This window comes from Pan paniscus, chromosome 13 (assembly GCF_029289425.2).
Source record: "Pan paniscus chromosome 13, NHGRI_mPanPan1-v2.0_pri, whole genome shotgun sequence".
NCBI classification, from domain to species: Eukaryota; Metazoa; Chordata; class Mammalia; order Primates; family Hominidae; genus Pan; species Pan paniscus.
In genome coordinates, this window is record NC_073262.2 from 93,631,429 (window position 1) to 93,651,031 (window position 19,603).

Sequence of the window (19,603 nt, forward strand, 5' to 3'; positions counted from 1 at the left end):
GGGAGGCTGAGGCAGGCGGATCGCTTGAGGTCGGGAGTTTGGGACCAGCCTGGCCAACCTAGTGAAACCCCGTCTCTACCAAAAACTACAAAAATTAGATTAGTGGGGGCACATGCCTGTAATCCCAGCTACTCCAGAGGCTGAGGTGGGAGAATCACTTGAACCCGAGAGGCGAAGGTTGTATGAGCCGAGATCTTGCCACTGCACTCCAGCCTGGGTGACAGAGTGAGACCTTGTCTCAAAAAAAAAAAATGCAGGGTTGGGGGCCGATAGAGGAATTAATTTTACAATTTAATACCCAAAATTGAATATTTGATGCCTTGAGGGAGAATATTCACTTAGTCAATAGATATTTAATGAGCACCTATTATGTGTGATAGACACTGAGTTTACGGTGGGGAACAGAAAGACAAGTGGTCTCTGCCCACATGGAGCCTATATTTAATGAGAGAGACAAAAAACAAGTATATATAAAAATATATATACTTTATATATAGTTATATATAACAAATATAGTTAAAAAGGATATAGTTAACAATACAATATATATATGAGAAGGGGAAAAGCAAGGTAAGGGATAAGGAGTGATGAAAAGAGGAGAGTGTTTTAGAGTCTTGAGAGAACATTTGAATGGAGACCTACCCAAAGGGAGGGGGAGAGGGAGCCTCCTGACAGCCTGGGGAGCATCTCTAGCAGCCAGTTGTAGGCCTTGAGTGCCTGAGACCAGCCAGACGTTCTGAATGGAGTAGAGCTGGAAAGGGAAGAGTGGTAGGAATGATATGTGCAGTGTAACCAGGAATAGAGCCTTTAGGGTCCTGAAAGCCATGGTAAAGAGTTTGATTTTCCTTTAGATATGATGAAAAGGCACGGGAGTTCCTTGATGTTTTTAAAAGATCCCTATGGCAGCAGAGGTGATAAGGTGGTGGTTCAGATGAGGCCTAAGGCAATAGTGATAGAGGTGGTGAGAAGTGATAGGATTCCAAACATATTTTGCAGGAAAGAGGATTTATTGATGAGCTAGATGTGGGCTGTGAGAGAAAGAATAGAATCAAGGACTACCCCCCATGGTCTGTATGGTGAATTTGTCTGAATTAGAAAAAGCTAATTCTGTCTCTGGCCAGAAGCAGAAGCACTTCTCAGCACCACTGGGTAAAGAAGCTCCCTTCCTCCCAGCACATGTACCTGGGTGCTAGGACACCTTGGTGGGAAGAGCGTGGGCTGGTAACCCGTGTTGGCCCTGTGGCCAGGCATCCTTGTGAAGGACTCAACCTGTATAAGTGAATGCAGCAGCACTGGATGACTCCTGAGTTTGTGGCCTGAGCAAGTGGGTGAATTGTAGTGTCATCCCCAAACTGGGGAGACTAGAAGAGGAGCTGACTGTGAGTGGCAGAAGACAGGGCAAAGCAAATTCCATTTTGGGTATAAGTCTGAGATGCCCATTAAAAGTCCTGGAAGCAATGTCAAGTAGGCAGATGGCTATGAACTGGAGCCAGGGTGAGAAGCCGGCAGGACTGTTGCTGTTTTTGAGTTTGAAGTGACTATCAAGTGGAGCTGTAGGACTGGAGCTTAGGGGAAAGATTTAGATTAAAGATGGAGAAGTCAGTGTGCCCAGAGGAATAGATGAATTCTTTGAGGGACATTATATTGAAAAACAAGAAGATTGGACTGCCTTGGGACTATTATTTGGCAGTGGAAAGTGGGTAATGAATCTGCAAAGCAGCAAACAGGAGGAAGATTAGGGTGATGGAGCAGCATGGAAGGCAAGTCGTGAGAGGGTGGAGGGTGCTGAGGGGATCTGAAGGAATCAGGGCTTAGGAAGCTGCTGGAGCTTTGGAGAGCACTGTTTAGAGGTAACAATGAGTGTGAAGGTAATTTTCAGGGAATTAAAAATATACTTTCAGGAAATAAGCGCTGAAGGGAGAACAATAGGGTCAAGTGTTGCTTTTTAAAAATAGGATGAAATTGTGTCTGTTTTAAGGTAAACTGAGAGAACCAATGAAAGAGGAAAAGTTAAAGATGCTAGAAACAAAGGGGATCAGTGAGGGAACAAGAACAGGGCATCTAGAGGATAAGTGTTTGAAGGAATAGATAAAAAGTAGTCTCAAAAATGAGGAAGCTTTTTACTTTGAGCGATGAAAACAGTTTTTTGTCTTTTTAGCAAAGTTGTAGTTAGGATCTTCTGTCTGTTTTTAGGGGTCTCCACTGGTATTAAAGGCCTGAAGAAAGTATGGCGGGAACCAACAAGAAAAAAAAATTGTCAAGCAGTAATGAGAGACCAGGTGGAAATATGGAGAATAATCTGTAATAGCCAGTCAGTATTCTGCGGTCCAAGAGCAAAAAGGGAATTGAGAATTCAGAGTTGACCCCATTAAAAAAGAAAGACATTAAGGACACCTGAAACCGTGGTTTATAACCCAGAAAAGTGCATATCAAAGTCACCTGGAGACTTTAAACAAAATTATGGGCTGAGCATGTTGGCTCATGCCTGTAATCCCAACAGTTTGGGAGGCCAAGGCAGAAGGATTGCTTAAGGCCCGGAGTTCAAGACCAGCCTGGCCAACATAGTGAGACCCCCATCTCTATAAAAAACAACAAACTCTATGCATTTACCTCCTTTCCCTAAAATGTATCGGATTGAGGTGTAGGAGTAGGACAACAAGAAATGGGAGAGATGTTTATGTATGTTTTTAGAACATTCTGGGTGATGTTCTTCAGTTCTTTGTTCCACCCCCATTCCCCATTAAGAAAACTGTTCTGGACTCTGGGCAGGAATAGAAAAGGATGGCTGGAAGGGAAGCTAAAGGACTAAGTGGAAAGTTTTTTGGAGTGGCATCAACACAAATAGGAATAGTAGTATTTTGGGGGTGTGCTCAGCTAGTTAAGTTCCGGTACTGCAGACCTTTACAGAGTCTTACATATGCTCATGAATCTCCAAGAGGGGGATTTAATATTTTAAGATCGTATACAAACACAGGATCCTTATTTTCATGGGCCATCTTACGGACTAGTTTCTGCAAATTACACTTTGAAAATGATGAATTAGAGAACTGCAGCAATGGTCAGTTCCAGTTAATTTGGAAGGTTCATGGGTTTTGGAAGGGGGAAGCCATACTGGAAAGGGAGAATGTCCGGGTTAAGATCTTGAAGCACAGTTCCAGGCTGTGGCTTTGTTGGTGGAGAGCTGGGTTACTTTCCATTCCCCAGTTAAACTTGTTTTCTACCATTGAGTCCAGTATCAGTTGAGTCATCAATATGAATGTTGAAGTTGCAAAGTGTAAGACAAAATGGGGAATTTATGAAGTATTTACAAATATTCTATGATCAATAGTTTAATTTCTCATAGATAGGGATGGATAAAGTCTTTATGAAAGCAGACCAAAATCCAATGGCTTTTCAAATAACTAGACTTTTCCTCTTAACTATAAGAAAAGGAAAGTGGGTAACTGTCAAAAGTAGATACACTTTGAAATCTTGGAGCACTTAATAGAGGTGACTTAATATTTTGGAGTTGAGAAACTTTTAAACACAGCAGCGTCGTAAGTTCTGAGAATGACCCAATTTGTACCACCTGGGCATTGAACTGAAGGCTGTCTTTCCAGTGAAGTAAAGTTTAAGATGACAGTTAACACTGAATGTTCTCTCTTAAGATTTGCAAAGAAGCCAGTGATTGCTGAGGATAGTGATTCTTGGCAGGGATTAGACATTTATATAGCATGATTTAATTTTTAATAATGTGAATTTTATCAGCATACAAACTTCCTCACAATATTGAGACATAGAAAATGGGAAGGCTTCTAAACAATTTTCAGTTGCCCCAACTGTATGAGTTTCACAAAATTCCATTCTCTTCTGCCAAGTGATATTATTCCATTCCTTCCCTCGTGTATCTTATCTTTATTATTGAATTTTCCCTCACAATCCACTGTTAAAAGAAGAAAGTATCACACACGTGGGTTCTTTTGGCTATGGAAGTGTCCTTGAGATCACTTTTTGCACGTGACTCAGCTGAAGTGTTCAAAGCACATGGATATCACTTGCCAGTGACAGGTGGACGTTGTATGTGTTTGTTTTCCCCTAAGGATGCCTAAACTTTCTTTTCTTCACAGGTAAAGTCAGTGATAAATCTTTTGTTTGCTGCATATACTGGAGATGTGTCTGCACTTCGAAGGTATGTTTACAGGATGGATTAGCATGCACTTTACAGATATTTATGAAGTTGCTTCTGGGCGAGCAGCCATTTTAAGGTTAAAGTCTCACTTTTCTTTCCCTTTGATAAAAATGACCCCAACAAAATTTTTATTAAATAGGCACTTCCAGTGCCTTAGGCCTGCTTTCCAATCTTGTCCTTTTCTGCCTCCTATAAAAAAGACCATATCTCTGTTTCCCCAAGTAGTAACTGTTCAGCTAATCTGGCTAATTAGTACCAGTGGCTTACTGGAATTGGACAGTGCCTTCTCACTCCCTGTCTACCCTCCATTCCCAATCTTTGATATGTGTGTGTGTGTGTGTGTGTGAAGCAGCTGGGGGGTTTGGTGTCTGGCAGATCATCAGGATTAGTAAGGCCATATACTGCTGTATATCTAAGGTCTTTTGTGTAGAGTTGTAACTTACTTTCTTTTTTTTTCTCCCATTAATACCTCAAATAACTGATTTTCAAAGTGGAAAAATGTCTGTGCTTCCCCCCTTGTTTTGAAGTCTGACAAGTACTAGTAGACTGTGAAATGTTTAAGAATGGGAGTCTTAGTAAAACATACAACTTTATTACAGGGATTAGTTTCTTGCCCTTCTGAGACATAAACCTTGGTACAGTTGTGCCGTAATTCTTAAGTTGTGAACAATAATGTAATAAAGTTTAATTCTGTGAGAGATGGTTAACATTTAATCTTACCTAAAAAAAAGCAAAGCTGAGGGAGAGAGGTGAAGTGGCATCTACCCAAAACACCTGTGTACTGGTTAATAAGGTCGGTAGTTCCCATTAATGAGCTTGATGAAGGATGGCACCTGACAGGGCCTTAAATGAACTGATGGAGTGAATGTTACCAGTGTGAATTAAATTTGCTTTATATATAATAAATAGCTGTGCTTACACATTTTCAGATTTGCTTTGTCAGCTATGGACATGGAACAGCGGGACTATGATTCTAGAACAGCACTCCATGTAGCTGCTGCAGAGGGTAATACAGGAACTACTCCTATCTATTTTCTTTCCAGATTTAATTTCTACTTAGTACTAAAATCTGCTCTTTTTTTGGGGGTGGGACGGTATAGGTCATGTTGAAGTTGTTAAATTTTTGCTGGAAGCCTGCAAAGTAAACCCTTTCCCCAAGGACAGGTGAGCACTTATATTACCTTCTAAATATGTCAGTATTTTATTATACAGGACTGTAATATTCAAGTGATTATAATATTTCAACCTACTAAGACATTCTTGAACCTGCTATGATATCTTATAAAGGCAATAAACTTTGTTTCTACTAGATAGGTAATTCTGTCTCCCATATTCCTGTTTCTTATCTAAGAATGGTGTCTTATTTAGAAATTTTCAGGTTGATTTGACTATTAGTCAATACACTGTATGAACAAAACAATTTTTTTTTGCATTTGGGAAGAAAGAATTGGAATTTTATCCTCATGGATTTAAAAAAATTTTTTTTTAAATTACACTTTAAGTTCTGGGATACATGTGCAGAACATGCAGGTTTGTTACATGGGTATACAAGTGCCATGGTGGTTTGCTGCACCCATCAACCCATCATCTACATTAGGTATTTCTTCTAATGCTATCCCTCCCTTACCCTGACCCCCAAACAGGCCCTGGTGTGTGATGTTCCCCTCCCTGTGTCCATGTGTTCTCACTGTTCCACTCCCACTTACGAGGGAGAACATGAAGTGTTTGGTTTTCTGTCCTTGTGATAGTTTGCTGAGAATGATGGTTTCCAGCTTCACCCATGTCCCTGCAAAGGACATGAACTCATCTTTTTTTATGATTGCATAGTATTCCATGGTGTATATGTGCCACATTTTCTTTATCCAGTCTATTATCGATGGTCATTTGGGTTAGTTGCAAGTCTTTGCTATTGTGAACAGTGCCACAATAAACATACATGTGCATGTGTCTTTATAGTAGAATGATTTATAATCTTTTGGGTATATACCCAGTAATGGGATTGCTGGGTCAAATGGTATTTGTGGTTCTAGATCCTTGAGGAATCACCACACTGTCTTCCACAATGGTTGAACTAATTTACACTCCCACTAACAGTGTAAAAGCATTCCTATTTCTCCACATCCTCTCCAGCATCTATTGTTTCCTGACTTTTTAATGATCGCCATTCTAACTGGTGTGAGATGGTATCTCATTGTGGTTTTGATTTGCATTTCTCTAATGACCAGTGATGATGATATTTTTTTCACATGTTTGTTGGCTGCATAAATGTATTCTTTTGAGAAGTGTCTGTTCACATCATTCACCCACTTTTTGATGGGGTTTTTTTGTTGTTGCAAATTTGCTTAACTTCCTTGTAGATTCTGGATATTAGCCCTTTGTCAGATGGATAGATCACAAAAATTTTCTCCCATTCTGCAGGTTGCCTGTTCACCCTGATGATAGTTTCTTTTGCTGTGCAGAAGCTCTTTAGTTTAATTAGATCCCATTTATCAATTTTGGCTTTTGTTGCCATTGCTTTTGGTGTTTTGGTCATGAAGTCTTTGCCCATGCCTATGTCCTGAATGGTATTGCCTAGGTTTTCTTCTAGGGTTCTTATGGTTTTAGGTCTTATGTTTAAGTCTTTAATCCATCTTGAGTTAATTTTTGTATAAGGTGACAGGAAGGGGTCCAGGTTCAGTTTTCTGCATATGGCTAGCCAGTTTTCCCAATACCTTTCCCCATTGCTTGTTTTTGTCAGGTTTGTCAAAGATCAGATGGTTGTAGATGTGTGCTGTTATTTCTGAGGCCTCAGTTCTTTTCCATTGCTCTGTGTATCTATTTTGGTATCAGTACCGTACTGTTTTGATTACTGTAGCCTTGTAGTATAGTTTGAAGTCAGGTAGCGTGATGCCTCCAGCTTTCTTCTTTTTGCTTAGGATCGTCTTGGCTATGTGGGCTCTTTTTTGGTTATATATGAAATTTAAAGTATTTTTTTTCTAATTCTGTGAAGAAAGTCAATGGTAGCTTGATGGGGATAGCATAGAATCTATAAATTACTTTGGGTTGTATGGCCATTTTCATGATATTGATTCTTCCTATCCACGAGCATGGAATGTTTTTCCATTTGTTTGTGTCCTCTCTTTATTTCCTTCAGCAGTGGTTTGTAGTTCTCCTTGAAGAGGTCCTTCACATCCCTTGTAAGTTGAATTCCTAGGTATTTTATTCTCTTTGTAGCAGTTGTGAATGGGAGTTCACTCATGATTTGGCTGTTTGTCTATTATTGGTATATAGGAATGCTTGTGATTTTTGCACATTGATTTTGTATCTTGAGACTTTGCTGAAGTTGCTTATCAGCTTAAGGAGATTTTGGGCTGAGATGATGGGGTTTTCTGAATATACAATCATGTCATCTGCAAACAGAGACAATTTGACTTCCTCTCTTCCTATTTGAATACCTTTCTTTCTTTCTTTCTTTTTTGAGACAAGAGTCTTGCTCTGTCAGCCAGGCTGGAGTGCAGTGGCAAGACCGCAGCTCACTGCAACCTCTGTCTCCCAGGCTCAAGCAATTCTCCTGCCTCAGCCTCCCAAGTAGCTGGGATTACAGGCATGTGCCCACCACAGCCGGCTAATTTTTGTATTTTTAGTAGAGATGGGGTTTCACCATGTTGGCCAGGCTGCTCTCGAACTCCTGACCTCAGGTAATCTGCCCGCCTTGGCCTCCCAAAGTGCTGGGATTACAGGCATGAGCCACTGCGCCCGGCCCCTTTATTTCTTTCCCTTGCCTGATTGCCCTAGCCACAACTGCCAATACTATGTTGAATAGGAGTGGTCACAGAGGGCATCCTTGTCTTGTGCCAGTTTTCAAAGGGAATGCTTCCAGTTTTTTGCCCATTCAGTATGATATTGGCTGTGGGTTTGTCATAAATAGCTCTTATTATTTTGAGATACGTTCCATCAATACCTAGTTTATTGAGAGTTTTTAGCATGAAGGTGTGTTGAATTTTGTCAAAGGCCTTTTCTGCATCGATTGAGATAATCGTGGTTTTTGTCATTGGTTCTGTTTATGTGATGGATTACGTTTATCGATTTGCGTATGTTGAACCAGCCTTGCATCCCAGGGATGAAGCCAACTTGATGGTGGTGGATAAGCTTTTTGATGTGCTGCTGGATTCAGTTTGCCAGTAGTTTATTGAGGATTTTCGCATCAATGTTCATCAGGGATACTGGCCTGAAATTTTCTTTTTTTGTTGTGTCTCTGCCAGGTTTTGGTATCAAGATGATGCTGGCCTCATAAAATGAGTTAGGGAGGATTCCTTCTTTTTCTATTGTTTGGAATAGATTCAGAAGGAATGGTATCAGCTCCTCTTTGTACCTCTGGTAGAATTTGGCTGTGAATCCGTCTGGTCCTAGACTTTTTTCGGTTGGTAGGCTATTAATTACTGCCTCAATTTCAGAACTTGTTATCGGTCTATTCAGGGATTTGACTTCTTCCTGGTTTAGACTTGGGAGGGTGTATGTGTCCAGGAATTTATCAGTTTTATTCTAGATTTTCTAGTTTGTTTGCATAGAGGTGTTTATAGTATTCTCTGATGGTAGTTTGTATTTCTGTGGGATCAGTGGTGATATCCCCTTTATCATTTTTTTTTTTTTTTGCGTCTATTTGATTCTTCTCTTCTTTATTAGTCTTGCTAGTGGTCTATTTTGTTGATGTTTTCAAAAAACCAGCTCCTGGATTCATTGATTTTTTGAAAGGTTTTTCGTGTCTCTGTCTCCTTCAGTTCTGCTCTTAGTTATTTCCTGTCTTCTGCTGGCTTTTGAATTTGTTTGCTCTTGTTTCTCTAGCTGTTTTAATTGTGATGTTAGGGTGTCGATTTTAGATCTTTCCTGCTTACTCTTGTGGGCATTTAGTACTATAAATTTCCTTCTAAACACTGCTTTAGCTGTGTCCCAGAGATTCTGGTACGTTTTGTCTTTTGTCTTATTAGTTTCAAAGAACTTATTTATTTCTGCCTTAATTTTGTTATTTACCCAGTAGTCATTCAGGAGCAGGTTGTTCAGTTGCCATGCAGTTGTACAGTTTTGAGTGAGTTTGTTAATCCTGAGTTCTAATTTGATTGCACTGTGGTCTGAAAAACTGTTATGATTTTTGTTCTTTTGCATTTGCTGAGGAGTGTTTTACTTCCAATTATGTGGCCAATTTTAGAATAAGTGCGATGTGGTGCTGAGAAAAATGTATATTCTATTGACTTGGGGTGGAGAGTTCTGTAGATGTCTATTAGGTCTGCTTGGTCCAGAGCTGAGTTCAAGTCCTGAATATCCTTGTTAATTTTCTGTCTCGTTGATCTGTCTAATATTGACAGTGGGGTGTTAAAGTCTCCCACTATTATTGTGTGGGAGTCTGAGTCTCTTTGTAGGTCTCTAAGAACTTGCTTTATGAATCTGGGTGCTCCTGTATTGGGTGCATATATATTTAGGATAGTTAGCTCTTCTTGTTGCATTGATCCCTTTACCATTATGTAATGCCCTTTTCTCTTTTGATCTTTGCCGGTTTAAAGTCTGTTTTATCAGAGACTAGCATTGCAACCCCTGCTTTTTTTTTTTTTTTTTTTTTTTTTTGCTTTCCATTTGCTTGGTAAATATTCCCCTATCCCTTTATTTTGAGCCTATGTGTGTCTTTGCACGTGAGATGGATCTCCTGAATACAGCAGACCAATGGGTCTTGACTCTATCCAATTTGCCATTCTGTGTCTTTTAATTGGGGCTTTTAGCCCATTTACATTTAAGGTTAATATTGTTATGTGTGAATTTGATCCTGTCATTATGATGCTAGCTGGTTATTTTGCCCTTTAGTTGATGCAGTTTCTTCATAGTGTCAATGGTCTTTACAATTTTGTATGTTTTTGCAGTTGCTGGTACCCCTCGTGGAGTTTTTAACAACCCAGGGTAGATAAGACAAACCTTTAGAGAAGCATAAACTTTAAGATGATAATTAACACTGAATGTTCTCTCTTAGGATTTGCAAAGAAGCCAGTGATTGGTGAGGACAGTGATTGTTGGCAGGGATTCGACATTTATGCAGCCTGATGTTGTTTTTAATAATAATGTGAATTTTATCAGCATACAAACTTGCTCACAATATTGAGACATACAAAATGGGAAGGCTTCTAAACAAGCTAAAATGTGTAAGAAAACTGTTAACTCTAAAATGAATATATTGGAGTTTGTTGAAATTTCTGCATTTGGTTGGAATCAGTTTCAGAAGGCTTCATGGAAGTTAAATTTTAATCAGTGCTTTGGGGAAGAGACGAGACTGAAGGCACAGAATGAAAAGAAGGGCATTCTATCTATAGTGGGAAAAATATGCCTAGAATATATTCTGCTCCTCTCCTCTCTCTCCTGGTCGACATAGCAAACTGCTATTCATCCTGCAACAAATGATGTCAACAAAGTGGTCAGGGAAGGGATAAGAATGCAGCTTACACATATACATGTACAGTAAACTCTAGATTCATATCCTTGGACATTATGTACTGGAGTAGAGTATATGAGTCAACGAGTAATGAGAATAAAAGTTTAGAATGGGAAAAAAATGCATACTTGATGGTGGTTTGATATGTATTAGGAGTTTGGATTCATTTGAGAACTGGGAGCTGTATTAAGTTTGGAGCAAGTTGATTGCTCTTTAGCTATATTGCGTTTCTGTTTATTAAGCTTTAACTTTTTTTTTTTTTTTTTTTTGAGACTGGGTCTTGCCTTGCCACTCAGGCTGAAGTGCAAGTGGCATGATCATAGTTCACTGCAGCCTTAACTTCCCAGGCTCAAGCGATCCTCCCACCTCAACCTCCTGAGTAGCTGCAATCACAGGCACACACCACCATGCCTGGCTAATTTATTTATTTATTTTTTGTAGAGGCAGAATCTTATTATGTTGCCCAGGCTGGTCTCCAACTCCTGGGCTCAAGCAGTCCTCCCATCTCAGCCTCCCGAAGTGTTGGGATTACAGGTGTGAGCCATTGAGCCTGGCCAACTATCTTTTTTAAAATTAGGGCTTGGGTTTTGTTGGTTCAGCTGTTAGCTTGCAAGAAATGCAGAAAAGTTATGTCAGTGTCTGACAAATGTTAGCAATTTTGTAAGTTTGCTAACACTTTGGTTATCTAACTTTATTCCTATAGTTGTAAAAAAGCACCATGATTAAAAACTCCTTTATTGGAAGTATTCTAAAACCTCATGTTAGGGTGACAGTCTTCTTCCCTTTCCCCAAATTTTAATACCCATCCCAGGTTTCTAAAGCAAAAAATTGAAGAGCATTTTCCTCCTGTGTTTATAATCCCAACTAAAACACTATGTAATACATGTTGGAAATATTACTGTGCTTTGTATATGTATTAATTTTTTTTGCCCTAAATTGGCCTCTAGGAATGTGAAAGTAGATGTACCCATCTGATAAGAAAAAGTGAGCTAAGTAACTAACTTGATAACTAGGCATTCAAGCAAGTCTTTTTCTCTATTTCATAGAATCAGTGTCACCTTAAATTATAATAGGTTTGCGCAGAATTCGTGAATTCTTGAGATAGAGTCTTGCTCTGTTGCCCAGGCTGGAGTGCAGTGGCGTGATCTCGTTCACTGCAACCTCTGCCTCCCAGGTTCAGGCAATTCTCCTGCCTCAGCCACCTGAGTAGCTGGGATTACAGGCGTGTGCCACCACGCCCAGCTAATTTTTGTATTTTTAGTAGAGAGGGGTTTCGCCATGTTGGTCATTCTGGTCTTGAACTCCTGGCCTCAAGTGATGCACCCACCTTGGCCTCCCAAAGTGATAGGATTACAGGCATCACTGTACCTGGCTGAAATTAGTGTATTCTTTAAAGTTCATATTTTTCATTAATTCAAAGAAGAATTGTAAAAAAGGTAACACGTAGTTGACATTCCATTTTTCCAGAAAGATAATTACATACTGTAGAGGATGACTCAAAAGTCTGTTTCAAGCCACTGACTTCCTAAACTAATGAAGGCCTATTCAAAGTCACTTAATTCAGCTGTTTTTTTTTTTTTTGATAAATACAAAGATACATGTAAAGTTTTACTTACCTGATTTTAAAAACAGGCTACCAAAATTTATCCAAATATATTAAAAAATGAGACTGTTTTAAAAACCTTTCGTTTCCATATTGTGACTCCACTAAGCGGGTAAAAAGTTCAGGACAGAGATGGAAAGGAAAGAAGGAAACAGGAAGAAGTGAAACTAGGAAGGTGGTGCCAGTGGCACATGGATGAAGAAAGAGAGATCATCAGCCATGGAGAATTTTGTAATGTAAGTACAGAGAGAGACTGGGTAGGAAGACAGGCTTCACAGTTTGTAAAGTGTAAGGGAACTACCCATCGTACCCTGTCATTGACTAGGGCTGTGAGTTATGTAGTTCTTTCTCCTCTTGCAAAAGACTTACCACTTCTGGCAAGTGATTAACCACTTCTGGCAACTCTTCATTTCTTCTTATCCTTGAATATTCATCTACATCACTCTAAACAGCACAGCCCCAGAAGCATGGAAAGGGGAGTTATTAGTATGGAAAGGGGAGTTACTCTTCTGGTGTAGTGTCCGATTGAGTCCATGGCTTCCCAACCTTACCAGAGGTGATAAAAATGTCAGTTCCTTTGGGGCCAATCTTGCTCCTCCAGTGTGTGTTTTAGCCCTAATGAGGTCATGGTTATTTCTAGACTTCTGAGACTTACTGTGGCTTTGAATTGACACAAACACTAATTTTCTGTCAAAGGCTAGAGTGATGGATGTTATATGCCTGAATTTTCTTTGAACATTTTATTTTAAAAGAGATACTTTGGGCTTTTCATGAAACTAAAATTCTGGAACCCTAGAGCAGTCTATTATATCTGTCACCACAAGGACTTTCCTTAAAAAGCTCCCTCCATAAGCACTTGGATGTGTAAACAAGATCCTTTCACAGATCTTTTTCTCCTCCTCTCCATATCCCAACTTGTCTTGGAGACTACTTTTTGAATTATAAATCCCTTTCTGCATTTCTATTATTAATTTTTATTTGTAAAATTGCTAAAATAGCTAAATTTGGCCATTTAACCTGCATTTAAAATCTAGGAATGTGGGGTGATCATCTTTGTACATAAATTACCTAATGACCCTGTCCATGCTGTGCTACGTGTTTAGGTGGAATAACACTCCCATGGATGAAGCACTGCACTTTGGACACCATGATGTCTTTAAAATTCTCCAAGAATACCAAGTCCAGTACACACCTCAAGGAGATTCTGACAACGGGAAGGAAAATCAAACCGTCCATAAGAATCTTGATGGATTGTTGTAATGGTCTCAAATCCCAACGTTTAAATCACTTACCTATTTAATTGTGGAAAATGATTATGAAGAACGTGTGTATTTCTATCTGGTAGTGATGTATATTTTACATTTGTCATTTCAGTGTTACTGGAGTTTTCTTCATTGTGCACACAGGACAAATCTGATCTCTTTGGGAAAAAATAGAAATAAAACAATCTCCCTCCATAATGTGAGCAATATTACCTCGTGCATTGTATAATTTGATGTAAAAGAAATAGTTACCAATGCTAGCTTGTGTGGTCTTCCATGATTTATTTGTGTTTTGTGAATTTTCAATTTATGGTGATGATCTGCTGATATGCATTTATAAAGTAAGCTCTGTTGTACAGTCTGTCCAAATGGGTCAAGGTTGCCTTTAGAAGCAAATAGTTTGATTTTCAAGACTTCAAATACAAATTTAGTTTAAGTGTTTGAACAACTAGATGCACTTACGGTTGTGTGTTTAAAATGTCTCTCTCTCACCCTAGCTTCATGACGTGACTCTTAAAAAACTATAATAGTTAACAACTGTTAGTAAGATAGACCAATTCTGATTAGACTTTATCAGGGAATCTGTTCAAGATATGTTTGGTGACCAAAACATATGTGTGAATGTAGTTATAATGCTTTTGAAAATTTTTCCTTTTTCTATATCCCCTTAGTCCAGCCTCTCTTCTCAGACATTTAGCTATCTGCCTCTTTCCTTTAGCTGGGAAAGTGAGAGCTGGCATACTATGCAGTTTTTATGTTTTCCATAGTAAGTCAGAAAATGCCTCCTATTTCTGGCATCAGAACTTTGCCATTTGTCTACAGAAGACGAACCAGAGACAAAATTACTAAGTATAAATTAGTCAAGTTTATCAGTCTAAAAAACGAGGGGATGTGCAACTGCAGCTCTTTAAGAAGATTTTTTTTTTTAGCTTCTAGGGTAAAAAATTCAGAAATGCTCTAAGCTACCAAAGTTATTCTGAAAGTATGGGAACTGCTACAACTAACGTTTGTTTCCAAGCCTGTCATTAAGAGTCTGCATCAAGAGATTTGTCCTCCTTGGGGGACCATTGGATCATTCCAGATTTCTTGTGATTTTCTATTGTGTAATTCTTGGTGAGCTCTGTAGTTTAATAATAAGAAAAAGGCCATTTCATTTTAAATTGTGACCTATAATTCTTTGTCTTGGGTTGGTAATTCAGGATTCATTTGGAAAGTGGGTAAAAGGGGCTTCAAAAAACAGATAGAACAGGATTTTCTAGGAGTTACACATACATTTTATCCTGTCATACCTCGAGATAAAGTGGCATGTTAGTGAGGATTTCTGATATTAAGCACACACACACATGCACACAAATGGACTTCTCTGAAGCTGTGTTTAGTGAAATGAGCTCAAGTACATGAATGTTAGTTGTTATCACATACAGCAAATTCTTTTTTTTTTTCTTTTTCTATGAGCACACTCTGCTGCTTCTAAACTTTACATGCCTGATGGCACCTCACTCCAGCAGCCTCCAGGTGCTTTCATTTTCACTTCCAGTCTAAGCCAGTGGCTCCTGCCACTGCCCTCCCATTACCTAGATGGCACCTCCTTTGGTGAAACCACGGCCAATGTTCCTTAGCTGCACCAGGCCCGAAGCTGTTCCCATGCTTGAGCATCCATGGGGAGGATGCTGAGTGAGCAGTTTCCTACCCCCTGGATCTAGCAAGCCATGGAGACAGGTAGCATTTGTAAGATGCTGCACAGGAGCAGCATTATCCCCAAAGATATTACAGGGTAGACACGTTTTAACTGAAATCAAGCAAGATAACTTTATTCAAAGAGCAGCCCGCTTTGTGTGACTAAAATGAAACAAGACAATTGAATTGTGTGACTTGAAGATTACCAATGATTTTGAGGCTTTTCTATAATAAAAAGAGGTTCTAACCATTATTTGGGAACAAAGAGAGTTTTCATCTTTTTTCAGATCAAAACCATTCTGTAAAATCTTTGTTGTTTAATTAAATGTGCCGTTATTTACCCCTGATGTTATTTATGACTATGTGCCGATTCCTGCTCGGGCTGTTTGCTGTTGGCTGGTAATAATATATTTGATTTAAATGCTGTTGACTGTGCTATTAACTGCTGCCGTCAGTAAACTCCAAAGATCTTTTTGTTTTGGCTTTAGTATCATATGTGCTTTTTCTGTATCCTGAGTGCTCTATATGATCATGTTAATTTAAAGCTTTATACACATTGTTGTTTTTGCTGGTCTCATCTTTGGTAATGTGCTATACCCCACTGCTGCCCGAAACTGCCCTTTAGCTGCAGAGCTGGATTAGCTGTTGACCATTTGATGCTGTTGTCTGTCTGGCAGGGACTGAATGACCTGATGTCAGATTTAGATTCTTCCTGGGGATTACACAGCTATGAATGTATTTGCTTCTAAAACCTCCCAAAGTGAATCTAATCTTAAAACTACAAGTTGTAAGTATTCTGAAATTGGGAAACATTTATTTTAAATGCAATCAGGTAGTGTTGCTTTTTACAGCATAATAAATATATGTATCAAAAAAAAACTGTGTGGAAAAAATGAATTTTCTTAAAGCAATTAAGAGCCAGGAACTCCACTGAGCATACAGACCATGTCTGGTTAGGTTCCAATCCATTTCTAATGCCTGCTATAAAGCTAGGTACTACACAAGGTGTCAGATGGGGTTACCACAATGACTAGGACAAGAATCCTGTGTAGAGTTCATCTTTGAAGGTGAGGGATGTGCAGGCATGTCTCTAGTCCCCTAGATGCAAACACTATCCTTTTACAGTTAGGAAGTGCTCAGTAAATATTTGTTGAATGGAACCAGTAAACATACCCTTGAATGAGAAGAGAGGTTATTTTCACAAAGCCTTGAAATTTATTTAGAGAGTTGAAGCTAGTACTGCCACACTAGAATCTGAGTGTGACCAACCAGTAAACCTCAGCTCCTAATTTATTCTGTGTGGGAATAGCATTCGTTTCCAATGCCAGAAATCCCTGGTCTTCAGAGCACTCTTTCCTTTCAGGCCAGGGGTTAGTGTATAGTTTTCCAACCATAGAGAAAGTACATGAACACCATGACTGTTAGATTTTCATTTATCAAAGTTATCTGTCACAAAGTAAGTTACTTTGCTAGAAGAGTCACTGCATTACTGGCATTGTAGAACTGCGATGAGCCAGGTACTATGCAAGGTGACAAGTGGGGTTACCACAATGATTAGAAGAGACATCAGAAATTCTCGAATCTAACTCACTCTTCTTTTATAGATGAAGCTGAGACCCAAGAGTGTGCTGTGATACAGAACTCTTAGTCCTGCGCCGTTGTTCTACGTCCTACAACACTGATTATGCCCAGTATGGATAGAATATACATATTAGCTTATTCATATGCACTATCTCCTATTAGCTAAGGCCTCTCCTCTGCTGAGTTTTAGGCAGAGGCCTAAGTGCTACAACAGAAAGTCCTGCAACATATAGTCAACTTCAGCTATATATATATATATATATATATATATATATATACACACACACACACACACACACACACACACACACACACACACACCCATGGATAGGAGCAGGATATCAGTGCAGGCGCAACAAATGTGTGAATAATCCTAAATAGTGAATAGTTAGTTATTTTTATTCTTGATACAAGATCATTTTATTTTTGTATAACTTTTTTAGGAGTTGGGATAACCTTCCTAATTTTACTTGCTAATCCTCATAGTAAAATGAGTAAATTCATAAATCATATACCAGATGGCCCAGGGAAGCAGCCCATGAATGTGTTAGGTGGCACTTATAAAAAGGCTTTTTGGGAAAGGATAATCTTATAGTTATGCAAGGAAATGATGTGATTCACTAGATTATATGTGTTTGGGGATGAGAAAGATTAGAAAATTAAGGCAGTTTTTTAAAAAGGAGGCGTGAGATACAGCAAAACAACTGGATGGAAGGCATTAAAGGCAGAGACTGGGGGGTTTTATTTCTATTCTGGAGAATGAACCAGACTCCAGGCCTGTGTGCGCCCCCACTGTACCCCTTGCTTCCTTTCCAAATAGCCAATAGGCTGCTATGAAGTGTGTCTGACAAGCAGTCCCAATGGCAAAAGAATATCAAGACTGTTTCAGTTATGTAGAAGAAATGTGGAAAGGCTGCAAACAGACACTGACAGTAAGGTATTAAGGTGTTATAATAGCTTTCTGAAATTTTATAGGAGAATTCAGAGTTTGATAATAGGTATTTGACAGCTTTGTACCTCTTAAGATAGCTTTCTGTTCTCTGTAGACTCAAGATAACGTTAATAAATAAGTTTAAGACTGCTTAAGTATGGCTCTGTTGTTGTTTTTTCCTTTTTACAATAAATCAAGCAAGGTGTTTAATTTCTCAGTGAGTATAGCAAACACATAAACCAAAGTGAGTTCACAAAAACTTGGAAGCTGAGGATTATCATTTAAGAGCAATATAAACTGATCTTAAAAAGCTCTAAAAGCAATATTGTCTTCAGCTTTCCTAAAACTGGTTTAAATGTCATTTCTTTGAAATTGTATTTTTTAAATATAACATTTACATTATTTGTAGCTTCTGGCTGTTTGCATCACAAAATCTTAAGTTTTAATAAGGTGATTGCACTAGAAGGTATGATCCAGTGTCTCAGAATATCTTAAGTTCCATAAAAGCAGGGATCTTTGATTTTGTTTACCAATGTTTCCCAAACATCTAGTATAATGCCTGGCTCATGGCAGGTGCTCTATATAAATCTGATGAATTAATTAATGAATGAATCATAACTAACCAAAGGAAGCCAGTCACACAAATGGTCCTTACTTTGTTAGTGTCCCAATTCAAAAGGTAAGCAGAAGAGTTTTCAAAACACTTTCTAGCTTTTTCCTGTCCTTTCCCTGGGTTAGTCAGTGACAGGACTGCTCTGTTCAGAAAGACTTGCCTTCATATTCCACTTTAGCTTTCAGGCAATAAATAGATTTCACTCATTTCATGCCATCTCAGAAAACCCTCTTTCCTTTAAAATGAGACATCTGTCCCCAGTAGCACACATAAGCTCTATGCTTATAAAACACTTTTCAAACTTACAAACACCACACGAGAAATACTCAAACACAAACAAATATCCCTTAAGTTAGGATCTACTCGGTGACTTCTTATAATGGTTAATTATGTAGAATACAAACTTACACTAGTTAGCCAGGGCATATTTACTTTACTCCTTGGAGAGAGACCACTCTCAGTGTTCACTATAAATAAGCTTTATATTTCCTAGATGTAAATACGAAGATATGGAGATGAGAATAATCATTCTGGTTATGATGCCAACATTCATTATCAGGGAATAACACTATTCCATGATAATAGCTAAATACAACTTGACAGACTATGCCTAACTTGGTAATTATGCCTCTTCTTACCCTTTTTTCCCCAATACACAGTGTATTTTACTTTGAGAAGACCTGGCCTTCTAGCTTTTGACATCTTTGGAAAAAAATGGCAGCTTTTTGTGTGGGTGCAATAACTTCTCAGTAATAACTCATCTAATCATGGGGGTGTAGATTTTAGATGACTGCTTTGGAGACAAGACAAAGTCCCATTTCTCATGTATTTTAAAATTAAAAACTGCTAATTTGGGGGTATTAGCAATACCCAGATTCATTTTAAAATAAGTGCTGAATCATTTGTATATTTGGGGACAGCTGTGGTCGCAAAGAACCAAAATACTTTTGTTTGTTTGCTTTTTATGGCACCTATTACAGCTGTTTCCAATAATATTACTCCTCTGACCTCTTCCATTGACATATCTTAATCTGCCATTGCAATTCTGAATATGTGTAGGGCAGGTAAGGACAACATTTAGGAAAATAGTGTTATTGATCTTATTTTAAAATAAGGATTGAGGTACATGAGAAAAGCATCAAACCAATTCATAATGTCAGTAATTTTAAGAATCTTTATATTAAATACTATTAATGAGAGATTAATAGAATTTTAGAATTTTAATACTTCTTAAAAGTAAAGTCTCTTGGCTAGTGCAGTAAAATGAAACCATGCCGAATTCCCAAAGGGCAAAAAGAACTGACAGCTAAACCTCAGCAA

At 38.6% G+C, this 19,603-nt stretch overlaps 1 protein-coding gene across 2 annotated transcripts in view; it reads left to right on the forward strand.

Annotated features, from left to right (window-relative positions):
- The window catches only part of GLS (glutaminase), an 84,979-nt gene extending 68,942 nt beyond the window's left edge, over positions 1 to 16,037 (forward strand). For both annotated transcript variants that reach the window (XM_008950618.4, XM_063595500.1), the window contains 4 exons: positions 4,107 to 4,168; positions 5,098 to 5,174; positions 5,269 to 5,332; positions 13,323 to 16,037. In XM_008950618.4, coding sequence (XP_008948866.2) covers positions 4,107 to 4,168; positions 5,098 to 5,174; positions 5,269 to 5,332; positions 13,323 to 13,479 — 360 coding nt within the window. In that variant the 3' untranslated portion in view covers positions 13,480 to 16,037. The remainder of the gene's footprint in view (positions 1 to 4,106; positions 4,169 to 5,097; positions 5,175 to 5,268; positions 5,333 to 13,322) is intronic.
- The last annotated feature ends 3,566 nt before the right edge of the window (positions 16,038 to 19,603 follow it).